General features: G+C 42.0%; 1 protein-coding gene across 1 annotated transcript in view; it reads right to left on the bottom strand.

Moving 5' to 3' along the window:
- KDM4C (lysine demethylase 4C) overlaps positions 1-24,204 on the bottom strand; it is a 218,231-nt gene that overhangs the window by 132,505 nt on the left and 61,522 nt on the right. Inside the window, 2 exon segments of the mRNA XM_038769518.1 lie at positions 7,199-7,336; positions 21,024-21,127. Coding sequence (XP_038625446.1) covers positions 7,199-7,336; positions 21,024-21,127 — 242 coding nt within the window.

The following is a 24,204-nucleotide window of genomic DNA, read 5'->3' as shown; positions in this document are numbered from 1 at the left end:
AAAGGCATCTCACCTGCAGGCCTCATTAGTAAAAAGTCTATGGAAATCAATATTATGAAAATGCATTTTCATAATACATGGAATATAAATGGGTAAAATTATTTAATGCACTGTGCACTGCTCCACAAAGAAACAACAGAATAAGAGAAAACAAAATTTTCCTGTTTTCTCCTTGTTGCACTTCATTTCAGCCATCTTCAAAGCATGCTATTTGTCCCTATGTTTGCAATGCTGGCCTCAACATGTGAACAACTTGTTTTCTTCCAGCTGAAATACCACTCAGCACTGGCATTTTGAATGAGTTATTGAATAGCATTGTGTTTTTGTCTGAGATGAATACGCAGTTATCAGCAAAGAACAAATAAGCCCATTAGTTTCAGTAATCATCATTAACGTCTACTCAAAGATTTAGTAATCATCATTAACAAATACTCTAAGAATGGACTAGAATCCAGGAAATGGGATGGCACGTGAGGAGAAAAAGAGGCCCAAACAAAAGATGGGGGGAGAGGGGAGAAAAAGTGGGATATGTGACCAACTCCTCAAATACACTAGATTTTTAATACAGCCCTTTTCAATTCAGAATGGCTGAGCAAGCGGTGTTCTCATGGAGCTCTACTTAGCTGTGTGAGCTTCTTTGGAAAACAGCCAGCTGCATAAGCAGTAGACCCAGGTCAGTTGTCTGGAAAGAACATTAATAACTGATTTCATTGACACACTGGAGTTCAGGGTTCTGTTTACGCTCAAATGGAGTCCATTCGAGACACAGGTTGACCCCACAATACAATGCCATCCCAAAAGTCATAAATCCAGGATCCACCAGTCATCTTCTAAGATCTACTTTCCAGTAAGAGAGAAGCACTCACAAAAAATTAACCTATAATAGAATGCTTGGTTAAATTTTAAACACAGGACTGATACCTTGCCATCATTTCCAAGCACTTGGTAGAGTGCTCTGTACACAGTAAGCGCCCCATAAATACAATTGAATGAATGAATGAATCATTTAAATATGCTAAGATTTTTATGGTTTTCCTAAAATGAAAAAGAGAATACACTTTACCAGAGTCATCTTCCCTAATAGTTATGGAATTTATTATTAATATAAGGTTCAAGTCCTTCCTCCGACCTGGAAGCTCCCTAGCCCTTTACATTTAATGGACCACAGCTTCCACCATCTTCAAAACCCTTCTGAAATCACATATCCAAGAGGCCTTTCCCAATTTCTCTTCTCCCCAGGTTATAACTCAACTACATTTGGGCACTTCTGTGCCACCTACCCACTGTGGACTCATAATCACCCTTTGCACTTCTGTACATACTCTTACATACCTTATTTAAGCATTAACTTGCTTAAACATCATCCCCTATTTCTTCTTCCTCCTATTATAGTGTCCATTCCCCCCAATAGATTGTAAACTTCTACTGCTGGAGAGACAGGATCGAGGCACAGTGAGTAAGTTAGAGAGGAATGAAGAGTCGGAGCCGAGGTGTAGTGGGAGAAGAGTGAAAAAATAGGGGGAAGAGAACCAATTGAGTGCCTGGAAGCCAATGGTCAGGAGTCTCTGATGAGGAGGCTGAAGGCTTCTGAGGAGATGGGGGACAAAGGGAAGATGTGGACTAAACGGTTTTTCAGATAAATTACCCAGGCAGCTGAGTGAAGTATGGACTGGAGAAGGGAGAGACAGGAGGCAGGGAGGTCGGCAAGGAGGCTGATAGCTATGCAGAGATATCACAAGCACCTGGACCAGCATGGTGACTGTTGGAATGGAGAGGAAGGAAAGGATCGAAAAAATGAGGAGGAAGCAACAGGATTTGGTGCAGAGTGGACATGGTGGCTGAAAGGGAGAGAGAGAGGAGTCAAGGATATATCCAGACTGTGGGCTTGGGATTATGGGGAAGAGGATATGCCAACTGTGATAGGAAAGTTAAGGTGGAGCACAGAATTTGGGGAAGAAGATAAGGAGTTAAGTTCTGGACATAGTACATCGCTTTGAAATCAATAAGTACTCAATACATACCATTACTGCTTCTACTACAGCATGGACTAGCTTAAAGAGCATGGGCCTGGGAGCCAGAAGACCTGGGTTCTATTCCTGGCTCTGCCACTTATCTGCTGTGTGACCTTGGGCAAGTCCCATCACTTCTCTGGGCATCAGTTTCCTCATCTGAACAATGGGGAGGAAATACCTGTCCTCTTTCCTGCTTAAACTGTGAGCCCCATTAGGGACTGGGACTGTGTCCAATCTGATTATCTTGTATCTACTCCAACATCTGGTACTGTACTTGACACAAATTAAGCAATTAGCAAATATTATTATTGTCATTATCATTGCTATTGTTATTACTGGTAGTATTACTACTACTACCACTACCAGTATCATTAAGGCTGGCTTGGGCAGTACAGAGCTACACTATAGTACTCTGCCAACAGGATTACCACTAGATAGTGGGTGGAGAAACTCTTAGTTCAGAAACTCTTAGTTCACTTGAAGTGCCTGCCTTAAAGTATTGAGCAAAGGGTAGATCAGCTCTGAAGGGAAGAAATGGCCCTCCTGGAAAAGCAATGGGCACAGATTTTGGATGCTTAAAGAAATTTTGATTTTTTTACTCATCTTCCATCGAAGCTCTACACTGTACTTCAATGGAGGATGACCTGAGTCCCCGGGCATCAGGACCATGAAGCTTTCCTCCAACGCTGCTGACCACATCAGCATCCAAATGTCATCCTCCACAGGAGCAGAGGGCAGGTGAAAGAGGAAAACTGCCTTTGGTAACTGTAGAACACTGGGAATCTTCTATTTCTAGACTGCAGTTTGGCACAGGGGCAGAAGGGTGTGGAGGAGGAAAGAACAGAGCTCAAGAAGTTGCCCTGAGCTAAGCTGCATTTGTCCAAATGTTGATACTTTTAGTTGCAGGTTTCTTCTCTGTTTCTCTTGCCTCTATATGCTGAACACCTTGTGGAAGGCAGAGACAGTCTTCAATTTATATTTTCCTTATATATTCATTCATTATTTATTGAGCACTTACCATGTGCAGAGCACTGTACTAAGCACTTGGCAACATATAGAGACAGTCCCTACCCAACAACAGGCTCACAGTCTAGAAAGAGACAGACAACAAAACAAAACATGTAGACAGGTGCCCTCGAGCATCCAGGGGAGTGTAATAGGCACACAACAAATGTTTAGTTCTGATCATGATTATGATGATGATGAGTGTCCACATTAAATAAGCTCGAGAGATACATTTCTTTATTTACACTTATCAGAATTATTTAGAACTACAGACAAGTTCTGCTGTTTGTCCTTAAGTTCTTTCTAGATGAACAGTAGAGTCAACAAAATCAAGTTGTAGCTATGAACATTTGGGCATTCCATTCTTGTTTTAATATGCAGAATCTTGGTGTATGTCTGTTAAAATACAAAAGTGTACTCACAGAAAGACAGTAGAGCTTACATAGAAATTGTTCACTGGACAAATGTCAACATTTCTTTAGAGTCAATTGTATTAAGTGTTATTTTTCTATCATTCATTTAAATAATGGGAAATGCCAGAAGGAAAATGGGATTTGGAATCAACATAAACCAGGTCACTTTCTCCCTGGCACTGTCCCAATGGCCAGTTCAAAACCCATTCTCATGTGAGTGCCCATTCTAAATGTGAGACCATGGCACAGGATCTCCTGTTTAGGTCACAGACATAAAAATAGACCCCAATAGCACCCAATATTAAAGCATGCAAATGTAATAGTTCAAAAATAAATGATTTTCTTTCATCATTGGTGAGATTGATTTTATGTAGCAAAAATACTCCAAAGAACTCAAGTTAACTATAGGCTAACATACTCATTGAGCAATTTTGAAGGCTCAAAAGTGTCACTAGTAGTGCAGCACACAAGTAGCAATTCAGCACAAATTAAAGATGACCCCAGCAAAGTTTATAAACTAATATCCACTGGTTCACCTATTTTAGCAGCAGTATCAAAATGTTTGGAAAAAGAGAATGCAGAATGCTTTCTGAGGAGTCAGAAAGAGTTAGAGGCTAATCCGATCAACAAAGGTCCCTTAAGTAAATAATAAAATCCATCTAATTATGAAAGAAAACTGCAGCATACCTTTATGTAAACTAGTGGTTCCCAGTGGCCATTACCATCTTGGGATATAGTATTCTGTTCAAATCGAGGCTTAAAAATTGTACCTGTGTATGTTTTTCTCTTCAGCTAACCAAACTAGATATGCAAGACAAAGGCAGTTTTTTAAACTACAATTTCCTAGCAACCGCTCAGCCATAATGTACATATTCATTTGTGTAGAGAAAGTAGTTTCCAATTCCCAAAGACCTCACAGGAGAAAACTGCAACACAAGAAGATATCAATATATTTCTTTGGTTGGCAAGAGCAGCATCTATGTGATCTGATCAGTTCAAAACTATACTTCATTTCATTTTTTAATCAAAGATTTTATCTGTAAGTAAAAGCAAGTTATGCAGTCTCCCTGGAGTCCCGCCACCTCCCCCGCCCCCGCAATCCCTCTATGTCTTTTTCCTGTCGATACTACCGAGTTCAAACCAGAGAATGAATAACGGAGAGGGATTAAGGCAGAAGGTCCCATTATTCACAAGGCTGACAATGTTCCATGCACCGCTATATCTTTCAAGTCCAGGCTGCTTCCATGAACTCCATGGAGTTCTGACACCCCTCCATTGGGTACTCTGCTGCCCAAAAGGTTACACTACTTTGCAGTATTTTACATTTTAGAGCATGTGTTTCATTTCATTTGGCGTAAGGTTAATTTCTGAAAATGGAAACTGGAAATACAACAAGTAGTATTCTCAAACCAGCACATTCTACTACAGAGAGACTAAGGACATTAAGAAGATTTGGATAGGAAGCTCAAGATTTGGAATCTCTTTGCAGCCATTTTACTTGCAAAGTTGCCAAATTTACATTTAGCAACTTTAAAGCCCGAACAATGTCATTACTAGTGCAGCGCTAAATAAAGAGCTTTGTAAACTAGAGTATTTATCCTGTAAGTTCAAGGTCCAAAGTTAAGACTCCAGAGAAGAGAGGCTCCTGCCCCTGAGTGCCCCTGAGCTAAACAGGGTCTGGGTGCTTCTAAAGTGACTCAGCTTGATAATCCCCAGTAAAGTCACCGTCCATCTGGACTGCTACAATATCCTGTGCTCTCCCCAGCTCTTCACCTATAGCATCTGCAAGGGCCTTGGTCTGCATCCCACCTCTGAGAGTCAAAGTCTTTGGCCCTCATCGTGTTCTCCAGCTTTCTATAAGCTGCACACATTGTCCTCAACTGAACCACCAGAGACTTATGTTCTTTCTCGAACTGCGCAACCTGGGCTCGTTCCTCTAGGTCATGCTGCCCAAGCCACATTTCCTAACTTTCTCCAAGCCCTAGAGCATTCCTCTCACCATTTTTCCAAACTCCAAAAGGGCCAGTTTCATGGATTTCCTTCTATGGTGGGTGAAGCCATTATTTTCACACATAGCTTTTTGGGCTGGATTCCCAGTCTCACTCATCATAAGACCCCCATCAAGATCTGAGATTTTCTAAATTGGGCTGAAAAGACCCCAAATCACATCAGAGATGCCTTAGGAGGAAAAGATAAGAGAGCTACTTAAATTATCTGAAGAGACAAAATTGATGCCATCGGCTCCTTGGCAGCACTTTAACCAAGATGCTTCAATCTAAACAACATTAACTATGAATTAGGAGAACCAGGTCAGAAATGAACAGTCAATATTTCTCAGGTCTCTTATTCCATGTGATCTTAAACTGCCCTGAAAGCAAAGCTTTTATGTCAATTATTAAAGATAAACACTTTAAAAACCCTCCTGAATATTGCTACCTAGTGCTTATTTAATTACAATTGCATATGGAAATGCAGATGCATTAAAGATGCATGTGAATGTTTAAATGTGTTCTGAGATTTCCATGTCTTTCTTATTATATTCTGTTTTTATGGTTAACATATAACCAAGACAGTAATGCATCTGTGCGGACCCAATATGTCCTGTTACATCGTAACTCATCTCCCTTAGAAATAAAGTCCAGCTTAATCAGTACTCTGAAGCTCTACTAAGAGAGAAATCAAGCTTGTTTTCTACAGTGCCAAATACTGGCCCAGAACACTTCTAAACTGCACTAGGGCTAAACTCTCTTTTCTGTTTTGATGATCATTTTTCATCTTGCTCTATTATTACCCACATAAATTATCCCTTTTTCAAATAATAATTCAGCAGTCATTAAATGGGAAGCTTATCAATTTGTTTGGAGTAATGCTGGCATAAGCCAGACTTGTGGCTATTGAAACAGTGTGCTGTAGAAAAATGAAAGCTTTGTTGTGTAACCCACATTCACCTGATCTAATGTAGAATATATAGATTCACTTAGAAGTTTCTCTCTGCCAGAAAATGCACCTTCACCAACAAAGCCACAGGGAAAGTAATCAAACTTAATAGATGCCACCATCATTCTGAAGCTACCCTCGACTTAAAGCTGCAGGGGAGAAGTAATTAAATTTAATAGAAGTTGCGGCTTGTAAACGAAAATACCCAGTATGTGACTAGACTGCACAACTAAGCAGAAGACACACAAACTTATATAGCAAATTCAATTTGAATCTAGATTTCTTATTAAAATATGTCCTCAGTGTTTAACTCTTAATAAAGTGTAATTACACCAAAGTCAGTATTCACTACCCTTTCCAATCTCCAAACAGCGAAGCTTAACCTTTTACCTAGCACTTAGACGAGTCTTCTTGCTTCTTCAATGTTTTAATTTGCCCCACCACACCATTTCAGGCATCTAGCAGTAAGAGTAAATTCTAGTATATAGAAAAAATTATGTGTGATTTGGAAGTTGGTGAAACTTGTGGTTGCTCAAAAGTATAAATGAGAGGTGAGGTAGAATAGAAAAGAAACTCAAACATCGCTCTCATACCTGTGTTTCTCAGCATAAATGACTTCACAAAAATTCAAGAAGAGAAAAATGATTCTATACTCAGCAAAAAACTTAAGCTAAAATAAATACATTAAGAATGAAATAAATTGCTGTGGTGCAAGTGAGATGCATATGATGGGAGAAATAAAAAATAAATTCTGCATATGCATCTCATTTTGTCACAACTATGGCCAGAACAGACATTTAATTTATGCTTTAGTTTTATAGCATGACTTACCAATTTACAGACTTTTCCGTAGTCAATCCATCTGACTGTGGCAAAATTTGTTGATTCCGCACAGTTAAATCCATGATTAAAACCAGCATGATACCCATATGGGAAAGTTATCATAAATTCGCCAGCCTCCTGGGTGATCTGCATGGTAGAAAGACATGGAAAATCACCAATTTTTTTTTACAAATGTCCCCAATAAGAGACAAAATTATCAATATTTTCTTCAAACATTATGCAAAAGCTCCATCAGTTACATCTTAATTCCTTAAAAAAAGTATTTTATTTAATCAATCAATGGTACTTACTGAACATTTACTGTGTACAGGGCATCGTACTGGTCACTTGGGAGAGTACAATACAATAAAGTTGGTAGACACAATCCCTAGGTTCAAGGAGCTTGCAGTCTCGTGTGTGTGACAGATACTAAAATAAATTACAAATAGGGGAAGCCGCAGGATATAAGGAAATGTACATAAGTGCTTTGGGGGCTGGAGGTGAGTATCAAAATGCTTAAGGGACGCAGACCCAGGTTCAAAGGCAATGCAAATAGGAGGGTGAATAGGGTGGGGAAATGAAAGGTCAGTCTGGGGACGCTTCTTGGAGGAGATATGAATTTAGTAGGGCTTTGAAGATGGGGAGAGTGATGGTCTGTTAGATGGATTCATTCATTCAATCGTATTTATTGAGCATTTACTTTGTGCAGAGCATTGTACTAAGTGCTTGGAAGAGTTCAACACAACAATAAACAGACACGTTCCTTGCCCACAGGGAGATGGATCTGAAAGGGAGGGAGTTCTAGGCAGGAGGGAGGATGTGAGCAAGGATTTGATGGTGAGAGAGATGAAACAGAGGTACAGTATGGTAGTATTATTCATTCATTCATTCAATCGTATTCATTAAGTGCTTACTGTGTGCAGAGCACTGTACTAAATGCTTGGAAAGTACACTTCAGCAACAGAGACAATCCCTGCCCACAGTGGGCTCACAGTCTAGAAGGAGGGAGGGAGAGATCAAAATAAGTAAACAAGCATCAACAGCATCATTATAAATAAATAGAATTGTAGGTATATACACATCATTAATAAAAATAAATCGAATTATAATTATAAATATATACATATCTACTCAATTGCTGTGGGGCGGGGAAGGGGTAGAGCAAAGGGAGCGAGTCGGGGCAGTTTGAATGGAGAGGAGGGGGGTGTTCTAGAGATGTTGAGAAGGTAAAACTGATAGGATTTGGTGACAGACTGAATATGAGGGTGAAATGAGAGGGATGAGTTGAGGATAATGCTGAAGTCACAGACTTGTGAGACAGGGAGGATAGCAGTGTTGTCTGCAGTGGTGGGAAATTTGGGGGGTGGAGATGGTTTGTGTGAGGAGATGAGGAGTCTCACTTTTGACATGTTAGGTTTGAGGTGTTGATGGGACAGCCAATTGATTGATTGATTGAATTGATCAATCTATCGATGATATTTATTGAGCACTTGCAGAACACTGTACTAAGGACATTGGAAAGCACAATATAACAGAGTTGGTAGATGTGATCTCTGCCCACAAGGAGCCTACAGTCTACAGGGGGAGACAGACATTAAAATAGATTAGGGGGTACAGGAAATAGTTGAGTAAGGCAAGAGGAAATGTGAGACTGCAGAGGGAAGGAGAGAGGTCAGGGCTGGAGAGGTAGATTTGGAAGTCATGTGCATAGAGATGGTAGTTGAAGGCATGGGAGTGAATGAGTTCTACAAGGGAGTGGGTGTAGATGGAGGATAGAAGGGGTTCCAGAAGTGAACCTTGACAGAGGAGAAGCTGGCAAAAGAGACTGAGAAAGAGGAACCAGAGCAATAGGAAAACTAGGAGAAGATGGTGTCAGTGAAGCCAAGCTAAGATGATGTTTCCAGGAAAATAGGGTGGTCCACAAAGTAATAATAACGATGGCATTTATTAAGCGCTTACTATGTGCAAAGCACTGTTCTAAAGTAAAGGGTAGTTGAGAGGTCAAGGAGAATTAAGATGGAGTAGAATCCATTGGATTTGGCAAGAAGGAGGTCATTGGTGATCTGGAAGAGGGCAGTTTTTGTGAAACGGAAGATACAGAAACTAGACTGCACAGGGTCAAGGAGAGAATTGGAGGAGAGGACGTGGAGGCAGAGGGTGGAGACAACTCACTCGAGAAGTTTGGAAATGAACCAATAGTATTTATTGAGTGCTTACTCTGTGCAAGGCACTGTGCTAAGTCCTTGGGACCCAAAATAGAGCCCAGAACAATCACACACAGTTAGGGAAGGGAGAGGCAGAGAATTTCTTTTCCCTGTGCCATATCCATTTAACTTCCACTCTTATGTGCTAACACCTACCTATATAGCACTTCCGTACATATTGACTTAAAAATTCTATATTCTTTAAGCCCTCACTATCTTCATAGCCACTTTTATTTTCTTCTCTTCTTTCTGTAAATTATTTTGTGTCTGTCCCACCACTAGACTGTAAGCCTGTTGAGGGCATATATCTTCTAAGTCTATCGTCCTCTCACAAGCACTTATTACAGTACTCTGCAGCCAGAAGGTGCTAGATACTTTTGATTATTATAAAAATGTTCAATTCAGTTGAATTAACTTGCAAAGTGAATTAGAACTTCTACCCAAATAAACAAGAAGTTTCAAACAGACATAAAAATGGATTTTTAATCGTTTTCATCTTAAAGGTCAAAAGTAGGCTTTGCTCTTGCTTGACACCAGACTTGACCAGGATGTGCTCGGAGCATATGTGCAGTGGGGTGAAAACAAGTAAGGTGACATAGAATGTACTTTGAAGCTGCATATAAACCAAATGTTAAGTGCCCTTTCTCTAAATATCTGCAACTGCCTTTTTTCATTAACTAAACAGATTAATATATCCCACAAGAGTGACAGTAACCTTTGCTGTAGAAATCTCTCTAAAATTTCCCCACAGTCATTCTAAAGCTCAGCATTTACAGGCCAAAATAAAAATCTACTTAATTCAATAGGCATCTGCGTGGCCATTTCATTTTTTTCTCCTTTTTTAATAACACGATGGATTCACCTCTCACTCAGGACAAAAAAAAAAAACCCAAAAAACCGTGGCAGTTTCACCCAGTTCCAAGCACAGAGAAAATACTTCATCTTTCAAACAGAGAAAGCTGACATTTGAGTTTAAAGGATGTGCCTACTGGTTCAGTGATTTTCTTTACAGCAGAGAAAGAGCTGGGCTAGAAGGCACCACTTGGCAAACAATAAACCCTTGCCTGTCTCTCCTCAGCGGCCAGATCACTCCCAAACCCAACCTGGAGAAAGGGATAGTAATGATAATAATAATAATAATAATAGCATTTGTTAAGTGCTTACTATGTGCCATGTACTGTTCTAAGCACTGGGGGGATACAAGGTAATCAGGTTGTCCCACATGGGGCTAAGAATCTTAATCCCCACTTTACAGATGAGGTAACTGGGGCACAGAAAAGTTAAGTGACTTGTCCAAAGTCATAGAGCAGACAAGTGGCAGAGCCGGGATTAGAACTCATGACCTCTGACTCCTAAGCCCGTACTCTTTCCACTGAGCCACACTGCTTCTCTATGCAAGAATGGAATTCCTAAACTAGCAAGTGTTAATCAATCAATCAATCCATGGTATTTATTGAGCCCCTACCATGTGCAGGGCACTAGATTAAACACTTGTGAGAGGACAGTAGAATTAGTAGACATGATCTAAAAACTGGAGAAGTTTTGGAAAGAGACTTGCCAATGGGGATAAGTGCAGCAAAATATAACTGGAAAGGAGAAACCAATCACAGAAACACAAGATGGAGAAGAATAGGTTAGTGTCATCAAACGCCTACTATTTTCTCAGGCAGGGAATGTGTCTACCCACTCTGTTGTACTGTACCCTCCCAAGCATTTAGTACTGTGCTTTGCACATAGTAAACATGATTGATCAGGAAGGCTGCTATTGGTCCAATGGGAAGAAAACTGCTCTGGGAATCTAGAAACCTGGGTTCTAACCCCAGCTCTGTAAGTAGGGGAGTGGCTACTGGGACGGTGAAGAGATTACAAACTAAGAATCACCTAGCACATTCCATGAGATGGACAAGCCCAGAAGGAAGACTGAGAAACACATGGCTAACATGGGCAGCAAAAATCACAGAGGCTATCAAGGAAACTACTGGCTGTGGTTACTCAGCGTGCAAATGGGATTTACATGCAAAAAACTGTCATGTGCACTTCACATTGTGTTGCACTCCTGCCCGCCAACTCATTTTCTGCTCTCCTTCCCCCAGTGGGAATGATTGTGGGAGACGAAAGTGTGAGTAGCGCTACATTCTATTCCTCGGTTCAGGTTCTCATTCCCGATGTCTCAGGACAGAGACTCATTGGTGGTTCTCAACAAAAACGTCCTTCATCATCATCATCACTATGTGATGAACACTACAACAGGTGTCAGAAGGCTCCCAACCTATGGCTCAAGAGCCATACAGGGCTCTTCTTGGAGCCAATGGTGGCTTGGTGAGCCCAGCCCTGCTCCAAGAGCCATTTACTTGGTCAGAATGTGGGATGGTCCGACCCCAGGGAGCAGCTAACAAGGGGGTGGGCTGTTTGGGATCTCTGGCTCCTACTTTCTTGACCTTCCTTGACTGCTCAGAGAGGCTTGTGGCACTCGTTCTCTCTGCCTCTGATGCCAGAGCACTTTGCTCTGCCATTTTAAGGGCAAAGCCCTACCCCTGGCTGACCAGCCAGCCACAGCCCCCTCCTTTCCATCCTCCCTGCTGGAGCCATGCTACTCCCAGGAATGGAGTGGTCGGCGGGGCCGAAGGGTGGGGGGATGCTGTGCCTCTTCAAGCGCTCCTGCAGGTTGTAGCAAACGGTGCTGGTGTTTTTAAAATGTGCCCAAATTTGTCAAGCTGGGCCTGCACTAATCACCTAAACAGCCTGTCTGTCCCCTGTTCCCACTAGAAGCCTTATCCACCCCTTCTGTGCTGTGGGACACAGGAGTAGACAAGGACAGAATGAGAGCGTCTGTGATGTGGTGATGTGGGTGCAGTTGCCAGCATTGGTTCATTGTGCCATCCTTCCATGCCTTTTTGAATTTTGTATGGTTCTTTCTATACCAAAAAAGATGTCCATCTCTGAAATGGAAGCAAAAGATGCCCCTGCCTTCAAGAAGTCAACCAGGCTTATGTGCAAATATTGCATAAAGATCTAGGAATCACTGTTACAAGATAATCATAAAATCATTAGCATAACATTACCATTTAAAAAGCAAGCAATACATAAGTAGGAATAAATTTTATTTTTAAATGATGGAATTTGTTAAGCGCTTACTATGTGCCGAGCACCGTTCTAAGTGCTAGGGTAGATACAAGGTAATCAGGCTATCCCACGTGGGGCTCACAGTCTTAATTCCCATTTTACAGATGAGGAAACTGAGGCACAGAGAAGTTAAGTGGCTTGCCCAAGGTCACACAGCAGACAAGTGGTGGAGGCAGGATAAGACCACCACATCCTCCGACTCCCAAGCCTGGGCTCTTTCCACTAAGCCACGCTGCTTCTCCAGCACATACAGCACATAAAAACCATGAAGGTCCCATTTCACTCAGTCAGAATTGGGCAAGCCTGTGCTAGGGTAGTAGGTCTAGTTATAGACCTCACAAACACAAAAAATGTTTTAAGTTTGGAAAAATAAAACTGACAGGGAAAGGTGAAAGAGCTGAGATTATTCAGCTAGAGGAAAAAAAGGTTGGGGGAGATAAAGATCAATCAACCAATCAATCAATGGCATTTATTGAGCACTTGTAAAGGTACAAGGCAATAGCCTTGGTAGACATAATCCCTGCCCTCAAGGGCTTTACAGTCTAGTGGGGGTGACAGACGTTAACATAAATATAGGTAGGGGAAGCAGCAGGATAGAAGGATAACTACAGCAGTGCTGTAGGACTGGACATAGAGTGAATGTCAAAGTATTTAAGGAGTACAGATGCAAGTGCTTAGGTGACACAGAAGGGAGGGCGATTAGAGTGGGGAAATGAGAGGTTCATCAGAAAATCGATCAATGGTATTTATTTCTTCAGTGCTTACTATGTGCAGAGCACTGAATTAAGTGCTTGGGAATGTACAACACAGTATAACAGAATCAGCAGATACATCCCTTGCCTATAACAAGTGTACAGTCTTGACGGGGAGACAGATATTAATGTGACTAAATAGGCTTCTTGGAGGAGATATGAAGATGGGGAGAGTGGTGTTCTCCTGGATACAAAGGGGGAGGAAGTTCCAGGCACAAGGAAGGATGTGAACTAGGGGTCAACAGTGACAGAGACGAGATCGAGGTACAATAAGCGGAGCAAAACGTGTGGGCTGGGTTGCAGTGGGAGATGAGCCGAGTAGGGGGGGAAGAACTGTTTGAGTGCTTTAGAGCCAATGGTAAGGGTTTTCTTTTGATGGCAAAATGGAGGGGCAGTCATCAGAAGTTGTTAAAGAGTGGGGAGATGTGGGCAGAATGATATTTTGGAAAATCCAAATATGGTCTCCAAATATAAAGGGCTTTTACCCAGAAGATGGTGACCAACTGTTCTCCATATCTACTGAAGCAAAAAAACAAGGGGATTGGGCTTTCACAGGATCCTGTGGCACGTTAGGTATTAAGAGGAATTTTCTAGCAGGGAGGGCTTTAAATAATGGAATATCCTATTCTGGAGTCTCCCTCATAGGAGGTCTTTAAAACTAATACCAAATCCCAGCTGTCTAGGATGGTTTATGTGAACTTCTGCTTGAAGGTGGGAGGCAGGACTACATGACCTTTCATTTCAGTGATTCTATGATATGATTCTATGTGTGAAAATACACGGTACACGTACAAGGTACAGGTGTACGTTCTACGAAGGTGAGTTGAGTTTCCCCAATCCTGAAAGGACATATAAAATTAAGAACATTCTCTGTACCAGCAAGTCCTAAATTTATCTCGTCACACCCCCTCACTGGTGACACTTTAGCAGGTGTTCTATAGCAGTAAGTGGCAGTTCAGCTGTCACCTGGTAGGCGTAGGCTGGCTTATCAGTGTTGAGCACGTTTCCAGTTCTATCGCTCCAAGCCAAGAGAGATCACAGTCTGATTCTCTCTATTCACATTCTCACTGAATCCCATTAATTACAACTGCACTTGGAAATGGGCCGCTTGCACTGGGTGAAAGAATGAAATTCATTCCGTTTTAACTATTTCCAGCACTCACTGGAAAAAATGGAAAGGCTGGAGCCACAAGGGTAGAGAGAGAGAGTACCTTTAGTTCTTTAGTGAAACTTTGTCTATTCTCCTCCTCATGAAAAACAACAATCTGCATGGGTTGAAAAAGAATCTGTTCCAACTAAGCGGGTGCTAAAGCCTTATGAGGAACACCTAATTTTCTAAATCCAGAGCAGGCCGATATATTTGACACCTTTCTGAGAAACTTCAGGGGTATGAGGAGAACAGCAGTCATTTACATTATAAAAGCAAAAGCAATAGCTATATAACCATACAATACCACATCGTAGAAAAACTATATATACGGTCCCAATAATGCATTTCATTTATCCAATGTAGCTCAATGTCGATACCGGCATCGACTGTTTACTTGCTAATTTTTTCTAGCTTTTGAAATGGGCTGACTGGAGCACAATGAATGATAACTTTTATCTAGGCTAAAATACAGCAAAAAAGGACACTTGAAAGGCAGCCTTGCCAGTGGACTAAGGGAGCCAGAAACTCTTAATTCAAATTCTGGCAACATACAGAACCTATGAACAAGCCATTTTACACAGATACATTTCTCAGTTTTCTTCTATAAATTAGTGATGAGCTCTACCCTCCCTCATGTCTAAGTCGATATCCATTGAAAGGGACAGTTTAACCAAACCGATTGGGTGGGTGGTGACAAACTACCTATTGCAATGCAAAGGACAAGTCTGTGGCCCACTCCCACAATGCAAAACCCACTGTGGCCTGAGGAATCCACACTCCATCCTGGGCAACCTGTTCCTGACTCCTCCTCCTCACCATTCCAGAGACTTGGCTCTCACCTGATGACACCGTATTCCCATCTGCCATCTCTTGAGGTGGGGAAGGGGTGCTCACTTTCTCCCACTTTCCCCGGCTCAAAAGAAAAGTGGGTACATTCAGCATGCTCCTCACCTCCCCAATGTCACTTTTGCTCTATCTCACCTCCTCAGTCTCTTCCTTTGAATCTCACACTATCTGTCTCTACCACCCTCTACAGCTACTAGTTGCCATTAGCTACTACCCTCTAGGTCCCACCTCTGCATTTCTTTCCGACTCTTATGCTTTTCTCAACTTTCTGTTCTCTCTCCCTTTTTTATAGTATTTGTTAAGCACTTACTCTGTGTCAAGCACTGGGTGGTTACAAGTCAATCAGGTGGGACACAGCCCCGTCCCATACAGGGCTCACAGTCCAAGTAGGAGGGGGGACAGGTGTTCAATCCCCATTTGATGGATAAGGTAACTGGGGCACTGAGTAAAGTGACTTATCCAAGGTCACACAGCAGGAAACTGGTGGAGTCAGGATTAGAACCCAGGTCTTCTGCTTCCCAAGCCCATGCCCTTTCCACTAGGTCATGGTCCTTCTCATCTGTTGACAGTTTCATCTCTTTTTTTGCCCTCCCTTTCATCTTGTCCTTCCACTGTTTTAAAGCCAATGTTAAGGGGTTTGATGTAGAAGTGGATGGGCAACCACTGGAGGTTTCTGTGGAGTGGGGAAATCTTGACAATGTTTTTTTTTTTAGAAAAATGGACTCGAGTGGGAAGAAACTGGAGGCAGGGAGGTGAGCGAGGAGGCTTATGTAGTAGTCAAGGATGGATAGGATAAGTGCTTAGATTGGCATGGTAGCAGTTTGGATGGAGAGGAAAGAGTGGATTTTAGCAATGTTGTGAAGGTAGAACTGACAAAATTTGGTGTCATATTGAATATGAACAGCCAACGAGAGAAATGAATCATGGATAATGCCTAGGGAGGATACTGATGCTGTCTACAGTGATGAGAAAGATCAGGGAGGAGAGGGTTTGGGTGGGAAGATGAGGAGTCCTGTTTTGGACAGGTAGCCCATTATAGACAGGGAACGTTTCTGCTAATTCTGTTATATTCACTCAATTCAATCGTATTTACAGTGCAGAGCGCTGTACTAAGCGCTTGGGAAGTACAATTCAGCAACAAATAGAGACAATCCCTGCCCACAACAGGCTGCTCTCTCGTTCACCCCTCACATCCAATCCGTCACCAAAAACTGCTGGTCTCACCTCCGCAACATCACCAAGATCCGCCCTTTCCTCTCCATCCAAACCGCTGCTGGTTCAATCTCTCATCCTATCCCAACTGGATTACTGTATCAGCATCCTCTCTGATCTCCCATCCTCCTGTCTCTCCCTACTTCAATCTATACTTCACGCTGCTGCCCAGATCATCTTTGTACAGAAACGCTCTGGGCATGTTACTCCCCTCCTCAAAAATCTCCAGTGGCTACCAATCAACCTATGCATCAGGCAAAAACTCCTCATTCTCGGCTTCAAGGCTCTCCATCACCTCGCCCCCTCCTACCTCACCTCCCTTCTTTCCTTCTACAGCCCAGTCCACACCCTCCGCTCCTCTGCCACTAACCTCCTCACTGGGCCTCGTTCTCGCCCATCCCACCGTCGACCCCCGGCCCACGACCTCCCCCTGTACTGGAATGCCCTCCCTCCACACATCCGCCAAGATAGCTCTCTTCCTCCCTTCAAAGCCCTACTGAGAGCTCACCTCCTCCAGGAGGCCTTCCCAGACTGAGCCCCCTCCTTCCTCTCCCCCCCCCACCCCCCCCGCCCACCCTCCTTCCCCTCCCCACAGCACCTGTATATATGTTTGTACATATTTATTACTCTATTTTACTTGTACATATTTACTATTCTATTTATTTTATTTTGTTAATATGTTTTGTTTTGTTGTCTGTCTCCCCCTTCTAGACTGTGAGCCCGCTGTTGGGTAGGGACCACCTCTATATGTTGCCAACTTGTACTTCCCAAGCACTTAGTACAGTGCTCTGCACACAGTAAGCGCTCAATAAATATGATTGAATGAATGAATGGTCTAGTACTCTCCCAAGCACTTAGAACAGTGCTCTGCACATAGTAAATGCTCAATAAATATCATTGATTGATTGATCAACTGATTTAGGTTGAGGTGTCGATGGGACCTCCAAGTGGAGATGTTCTGAAGACAGAAGGAAACTCAAGACTGCAGAGAAGGAGAGAGATCAGGGCTGGCGAGCTAGATTTGGAAATCATCTGCGCATCCTCTTGCCTCTAGGACATCTACGACTTAGAGGACCAGCCAACACCTCAAACCAAACAGATCTAAAAAAAAAACTCTTCATCCTTCCCCTAACCTACTCCCCCATAACTTCCCCCTCTCAACTGATAACGGATAACCCTCCCGGTCCCCAAAGCCTGCAAACTTGGTGCCATCCTCGATTCTTCCCAATCGTTCAAATCTCACATTCAGTCTACATGCAAATCCTGCCTGCTTTTTCTGAACACTTCCTGGATCCCCTTCCTCTCCTCCCAAACTGCTACTACTCTGATTCAAACTCTGGTCTTGCCATGGCTTGACTATGGACTCCACACTGGTCTCCCGGGCTTCAGCCTCTCTCTCCTCCAATCTATACTAGGTGCTGCTGCCCGGATCATCTTGCTGCAGTGTCACTCGGCCCACATCTCTCCTCTCAAAACCTCCTACGGGTGCCCTGTTTTTCTTCCTATCAAACAAAAACTTGTCAAAATGGACTTTGAGATTTTCCACCATCTGTTATAACCTTATCTATCTGTTCTCTTCATCTGCTATTCCCCAACCTACTGAATTCACTCCTACCAAGCCAACCTTTTAGCTCACACTGTTCCCCCAGCTTGGAAATCCATCCCTCTGCACTTCAGACAGACCACAGCTCTCCCCATATTCCAATACCTCCTAAACTCCCACCTCCTCCAACAAGTTTTCTGCAATTGATCTCCCTGCTTCCCGACCCATATCATCCTTTCAGCCATCTACGGCCCTTACTGAACTTACTTACACCTTCCATAACACTCCCCTGAATATGGGGAAAAAAATGATCTTCCAAACATTTCCTGCTCTTTCACCTCCTACTATATTGTTCTTTCTCCCCTTTCTACCTCATAGTCCTCTAGGCTTTTGCAGCATGGAGCTTTCCTTTACCCCACCTTTTCATTCCCATCTTCTTTTTAATGGTATTTGGTAAGCATTTACTAGGTGCCAAATATTCTACTAAGCACTGAGGTAGATACATGCTATTCAGGTTAGACGCAGTCCCTGCCCCCCATGGAGTTCACAGTCTTAATCTCCATTGCATAGATGAGGTAATTGAGGCAGATAGAAGTTAGGTGACTTGCCCATGGTCACACAGCAGACAAGCAGCAGAGCCAGGATTAGAAGCCAGGTCCTCAGTTTCCCAGACTCTTTCTCTTTCCATAAGGCCATGCTGCTTCTTATCTGTGGACACTTTCATCTCTGGTTTTTTGCCTTCCCTTTCATCTTGTCCTTTCATATGTACAGCATATCTCAGCTTCTCTCTAGTATTTGTTTAAATTGGTTAACTCTTTCCTCTCCGTTGTGTTTCTTTTTTTTGACCTCATTCATTCATTCAATCGTATTTATTGAGCGCTGTGTGCAGAGCACTGTACTAAGCATTTCAACTGTGAATGCTTCTTCAACTGCTTAGCTGTCATTTTCTCTCCCATATGATACAGAAGAAACTATGACAGTGCTGTATGTGTATTTGCACTTTAGTTTTCATATTTCTCTTTTATGTACTGCTTTTCCATTGTTTCAATAATATATGGGCAATTTACTTAACTTCTCTGTGCCTCAGTTTCCTCATCTGTAAAATGGGGACTCAAAAGCTCTTCTCCCTTCCCTTTATACTGTTAGCTCCATGTAGGACAGGGACTGTGGCTAACCAGACTGAATTGTATCCATCCCAGTGCTTGGACAATTTTGCCAGTGAAGTATAGCAATCCCCATTATAATGCTTTTTCCATTAACACTCTTTTGTGAGAGCATTATGGAATTTTAATTCCAGTATTACAGCACTCTTTCACTTCAAGATAACACAGTAAAGTTTACCTTAGCTTAAGCATCTTCCTTCCCCTCCTTTTGACTGACTTGAATAGAGTCATTAATGCTCATTTTAATTTTAGTGTTAAAACATCGTGGTATACAAGGTTATAAGGCTTGTGTTCTAATCCCCATTCTGCAACTGGCCTGTTGTGTGACCTTGGGCAAACCACTTTACCAATCGGTGTCTCAGTTTCTCACATGAATATGCTGATATTAATGATACTCTGCCATCCTCGAGACTGTAAGCTCATTGTGGGCAGGGAATGCATCTACCAACTCTGTTGTATTGTGCCCTCCCAAGTGTTTAGTACAGTGCTCCGCACAGAGTGAGTGCTCAACAAATACCACTGATGATGACGATGATTCCCTATCTCATGGGACTGTTGCAGGACAAAAATGTCCCATGTGGGACAGGGACTGTGTCCGATCTGATTAACTTGTACTGTCTACCCCAGCATTTAGAACAGTGCTTGACGATGAGTAAGTGCTTAACAAATACTATCATCACCATCATCATCATTACTATGTGTAATGTGAAAGCACTTTGGAAAGTGCACGTGTTATATAAAAGTCATGGAATAATGATATCTATTTAGCATAGATAATGACATCTCTAGTCAGTAGAAGCTGCCTTTTTCTGAATAACATGTGAAAGGTAACACTTTGAAATTAAGTACTGCATATATATAATATATATATATATATGTGTATATATATTATATATATATGTACACACAAAAATCTAATTAAAACTCTCATGATTGGGACAGATTTACACTGCTATTTTATCATGCAATTGTATTTATTGTGGCCTTTTATCACTTTCTAAAATATATTTCTATTGCTTGGCTCCATTTCTGAGATCTTGGGAATGCACTATTGCCCTTCACAGTATTTCCTTTGAGAAACTACATTTCATTTAGCACTCTCACTTAACACTCTACTCTCATGGAACCAATTAAGTGTGCTAACCAGGGTATAGCAATACTTAATCCTTCTCCACCCTCAAGAGATTTATCTATCTGGTCAAAGTATTTACATATCAATTTATTCTTTTAAAAATACCTATACTGATTCAGTCACCACCCATGGGAACCTAGAAAGAGAGATCTTGTGTGCACTCAATTTTGCAAAATTAATCTTCTGAAATAACTGATTATTAAGCCCCCCCTAGCTCAACCATAATAGCTCAACCATAATAGCTGTTTGGGGCACTAAATTTACCTTAAAAGTCTCATCCCATGTTGCAATAACTTTTATGAATCAGAATTATCCCCCAAAGGGTAATAGTAATCACACTAATCCAATGGATCGCAAAACACAAACCATACAGAAGATGGCCATTTTTAACTATTTTCTAAGATAGCTTTGCCAGACTGTTTTCAGTTATTAAAACAATATGAAAATAAGAGATATACATTAAATTGCACTTAGAAAAAAGCAATTTGATGTGAATTTTATACTTCAAAGTTTTCAAGAGAGTATATCAATTCAGAAAGATAGCTAAATAAAACAACACGATTAACAAAGCAAACTATAGGCAACCTGGACACAGTCTATAATTCATAATTGAAGACAGAGATACCAACTCAACCTTCTACTTAGTTTAATTTGCTTTAATCAGAAAGAACATAAACTGAGAATTTAAAAACAAATACTTGTAACATACCTTGTCAAAGGGAATACCACAGTTTTTCAATATATTAGGAGATAGTACTGTCATCTTGTGGCGAAGAAATGAGTTACAATCACGAAAGTTACTGGGGAAGAATCCTAAGACAGAAAACATAAAAGTTATGGTTTCAATTAAGAAAGCATAGTCGAAGCAGCGTGGCTCAGTAGAAAGCACAGGCTTGGGAATCAGAGGTTCTAATCCCGGCTCCGCCACATGACCTTGGGCAAGTCATTTAACTTCTCTAAGCCTCAGTTACCGCATCTGTAAAATGGGGATTAAGACTGTGAGCCCCACGTGGGACAACCTGATCACCTTGTATCTCCCCCAGCGCTTAGAACAGTGCTTTGTACATAGTAAGTGCTTAACAAATGCCATTATTATTACTTCTTTTTATGGTATTTAAGCGCTTACTATGTGCCAGACTCTGTACTAAGTTCTGGGGTAGGTACAAGCGAATCCAGTTGGACACAGTCCATGTCCCACACAGGGCTCACATTCTTAATCCCCATTTTACATAATGAGGAAACTGAGGCCCAGGGAAGTTAAGTGACTTGCCCAAGATCACACAGCAGACAAGTGGCAGAGCCAGGATTAGAAACCAGGTCCTTCTGAATCCCAGGCCCCTGCTCTATCCACTAGGCCATGCTGCTTCTCTTTCTATGAACTATTTCTGAACACATTAAAAACCATAAAAATTCCAAGGAAAGTTATGAATGGATCCCTGATATACAGAATCCCTAAAACCATCTTTCTGGTCATCCACCCCCCACCTCCAAATACCCACCGCCAAGATTTTGTATCCCCATCATCTTCAAGTAGCTTGACTGCTCTGGGCACAGTTATCTGTCACTACAGACAGTATAATAATAATAATGCCATTTATTAAGCGCTTACTATGTGCAAAGCACTGTTCTAAGCACTGGGGAGGTTACAAGGTTGTCCCACGGGGGGGGGGGGGGGCTTACAGTCTGAATCCCCATTTTACAGATGAGGTAACTGAGGCACAGAGAAGTTAAGTGACTTGCCCAAAGTCGACAAGTGGTGGAGCCGGGATTTGAACGCATGACCTCTGACTCCAAAGCCCGGGCTCTTTCCACTGAGCCCCGACATTATCCAAAGTTCAAGTTCAAAGTTCACCTGTGGAAATCCCTACCTGAGCTGGCTAGACGGTGTGGGGTCTCTCCAGCGCTTAGAACAGTGCTTTGCACTTAAGTTCTTAATAAATGCCATCATTATTATTATTCTCTGGGCCTCACTTACCTCATCTGTAAAATGAGGAGTGTGAGCCCTATGTGGGACAGGGACTGTATTCAACCTAACTTGTATCTACCCCAGTGCTTAGAACAGTGCTTGGCACATAGTAAGTGCTTAAATATCATCATTATTATTATTATTAATATACTACTGCAAATGTAATTCTGTAAGCTCCTAGTGGGCAGGGAATGTTGTATTACCCTCTCCCAGGTGCTTGGTTCAGTGCTCTGCACACAGTTAAGTACTCAGTGAATCACACTAACTGCCTGATCATGAGAATAGGTAATTTGTTCGTCTTTTATGCCATACCTATTGGAAACCACACTCTGCAGGATATCAACCAGGAAGCCAGCAAGAACTTGGCCTAGTGGATACAGCACTGGCCTCAGAGTCATAAGGACCTAGGTTCTAATTCCAGCTCTGCCATCTGCCTGCTGTGTGACTTTGGGCAATTTACTTAACTTCTCTGTGCCTTAGTTACCTCAGCTGTCAAAAGGGGGTAAAAACTGTGAGCCCCATGTGGGACATGTACCATGTACATACTAATTAGCTTAAATCTACCCCAGCGCTGAGTACGGTGCTTTGTACACAGTAAGCACTCAATAAATACGACTGAATGAATGTATTCCAAAAAAACCCCAAAAACCCTGCTTCTGCCAGAAGTCCCATTTTCTGAATCAGGCAAGTGGAATCAATAAATCAATCGCATTTATTGAGCACTTACTGTGTGCTGAGTGCTGTACTAAGCACTTGGGAGAGAACAAGATAACAGTGTTGGTAGACACATTCCCTGCCCACAAGAAGCCTACAGTCTAGAGAACACAGAAGAATACAATAAAAAAAAGAGAAGTGGCATGCTGCTTAACTGCCCTCCTGAATATGGAGGCTTTCCTGGCTGGGGTTGCGCGGTGGACAAGTAAACCTTTTCTACACAACTCCTTCACTATCCACTCACTAGTGTTACTTACAATACTCCTTTCTATCAGGGTGCCGCTTCAAGATGAGAAGTCATTGCATCACTATGAGCACATGTACAAGTGCTGAGTGGATATCAGAGCACTGGATGAAGGCTGAGCATAACTGGAGGTAGGGTCAGTCAGTTGTATTTGAATGCTTACTGTGTGCAGAGCACTGTACTAGTGCTTGGGCGAGTACAATGTAACAATAGACACAGTACCTTCCCACAACGAGCTTACAATTCATTCATTCATTCGATCATATTTACTGAGCACTTACTGTGCGCAGAGCACTGTACTAAGTGCTTGGAAAGTACAATTTGGCAAAAGAGACAATCCCTACCCAACAACGAGTTCACAGTCTAGAAGGGGGAGACAGACAACAAAACAAAAGTAGATAGGCATCATCTAGAGGGGTAGCTCATGGAAACAGCTGCTAGATGATATTTGTTAGTATGTTTGGTTTTGTTCTTTGTCTCCCCCTTTTAGACTGTGAGCCCACTGTTGGGTAGGGACTGTCTCTATATGTTGCCAATTTGTACTCCCCAAGCACTTAGTACAGTGCTCTGCACATAGTAAGCGCTCAATAAATACGATTGATGATGATGATGATCTTATCTTTCCTCATCAGAGTTGCAGCTGTATGGAGGCAGTTTTGTAATCAGATAGCAGCTGGGATCAGGCCTTCAAATGTGTCCGTCAGTACAAGCCTGATGAAACTGAATTCTGAGGTAACTGTCTTTGCCTACACACGCCCATCTCTGATACTCCTGCTATTTTCCAGCTACAGTCTGTCCAGTTGCGCTGAGGATTACTGTGCATTTTTTGCTGCTACTGTTGCTCTTTGGTCTTCAGGAGGGTTTTTTAAAAATATTTTGTTTGCTACTTGGTTTTCACAAGGAAACCAAAAAGCTGTTCCAAGCCTTATTAAGCTCATCCAAGTATCATATTCAACCGTGGCTTCC

This window comes from Tachyglossus aculeatus, chromosome X4, assembly GCF_015852505.1.
Source record: "Tachyglossus aculeatus isolate mTacAcu1 chromosome X4, mTacAcu1.pri, whole genome shotgun sequence".
Lineage (NCBI taxonomy): Eukaryota > Metazoa > Chordata > Mammalia > Monotremata > Tachyglossidae > Tachyglossus > Tachyglossus aculeatus.
Note: the sequence above shows the minus strand (reverse complement) of the source record. Positions and strands in the feature narration are given on the sequence as shown.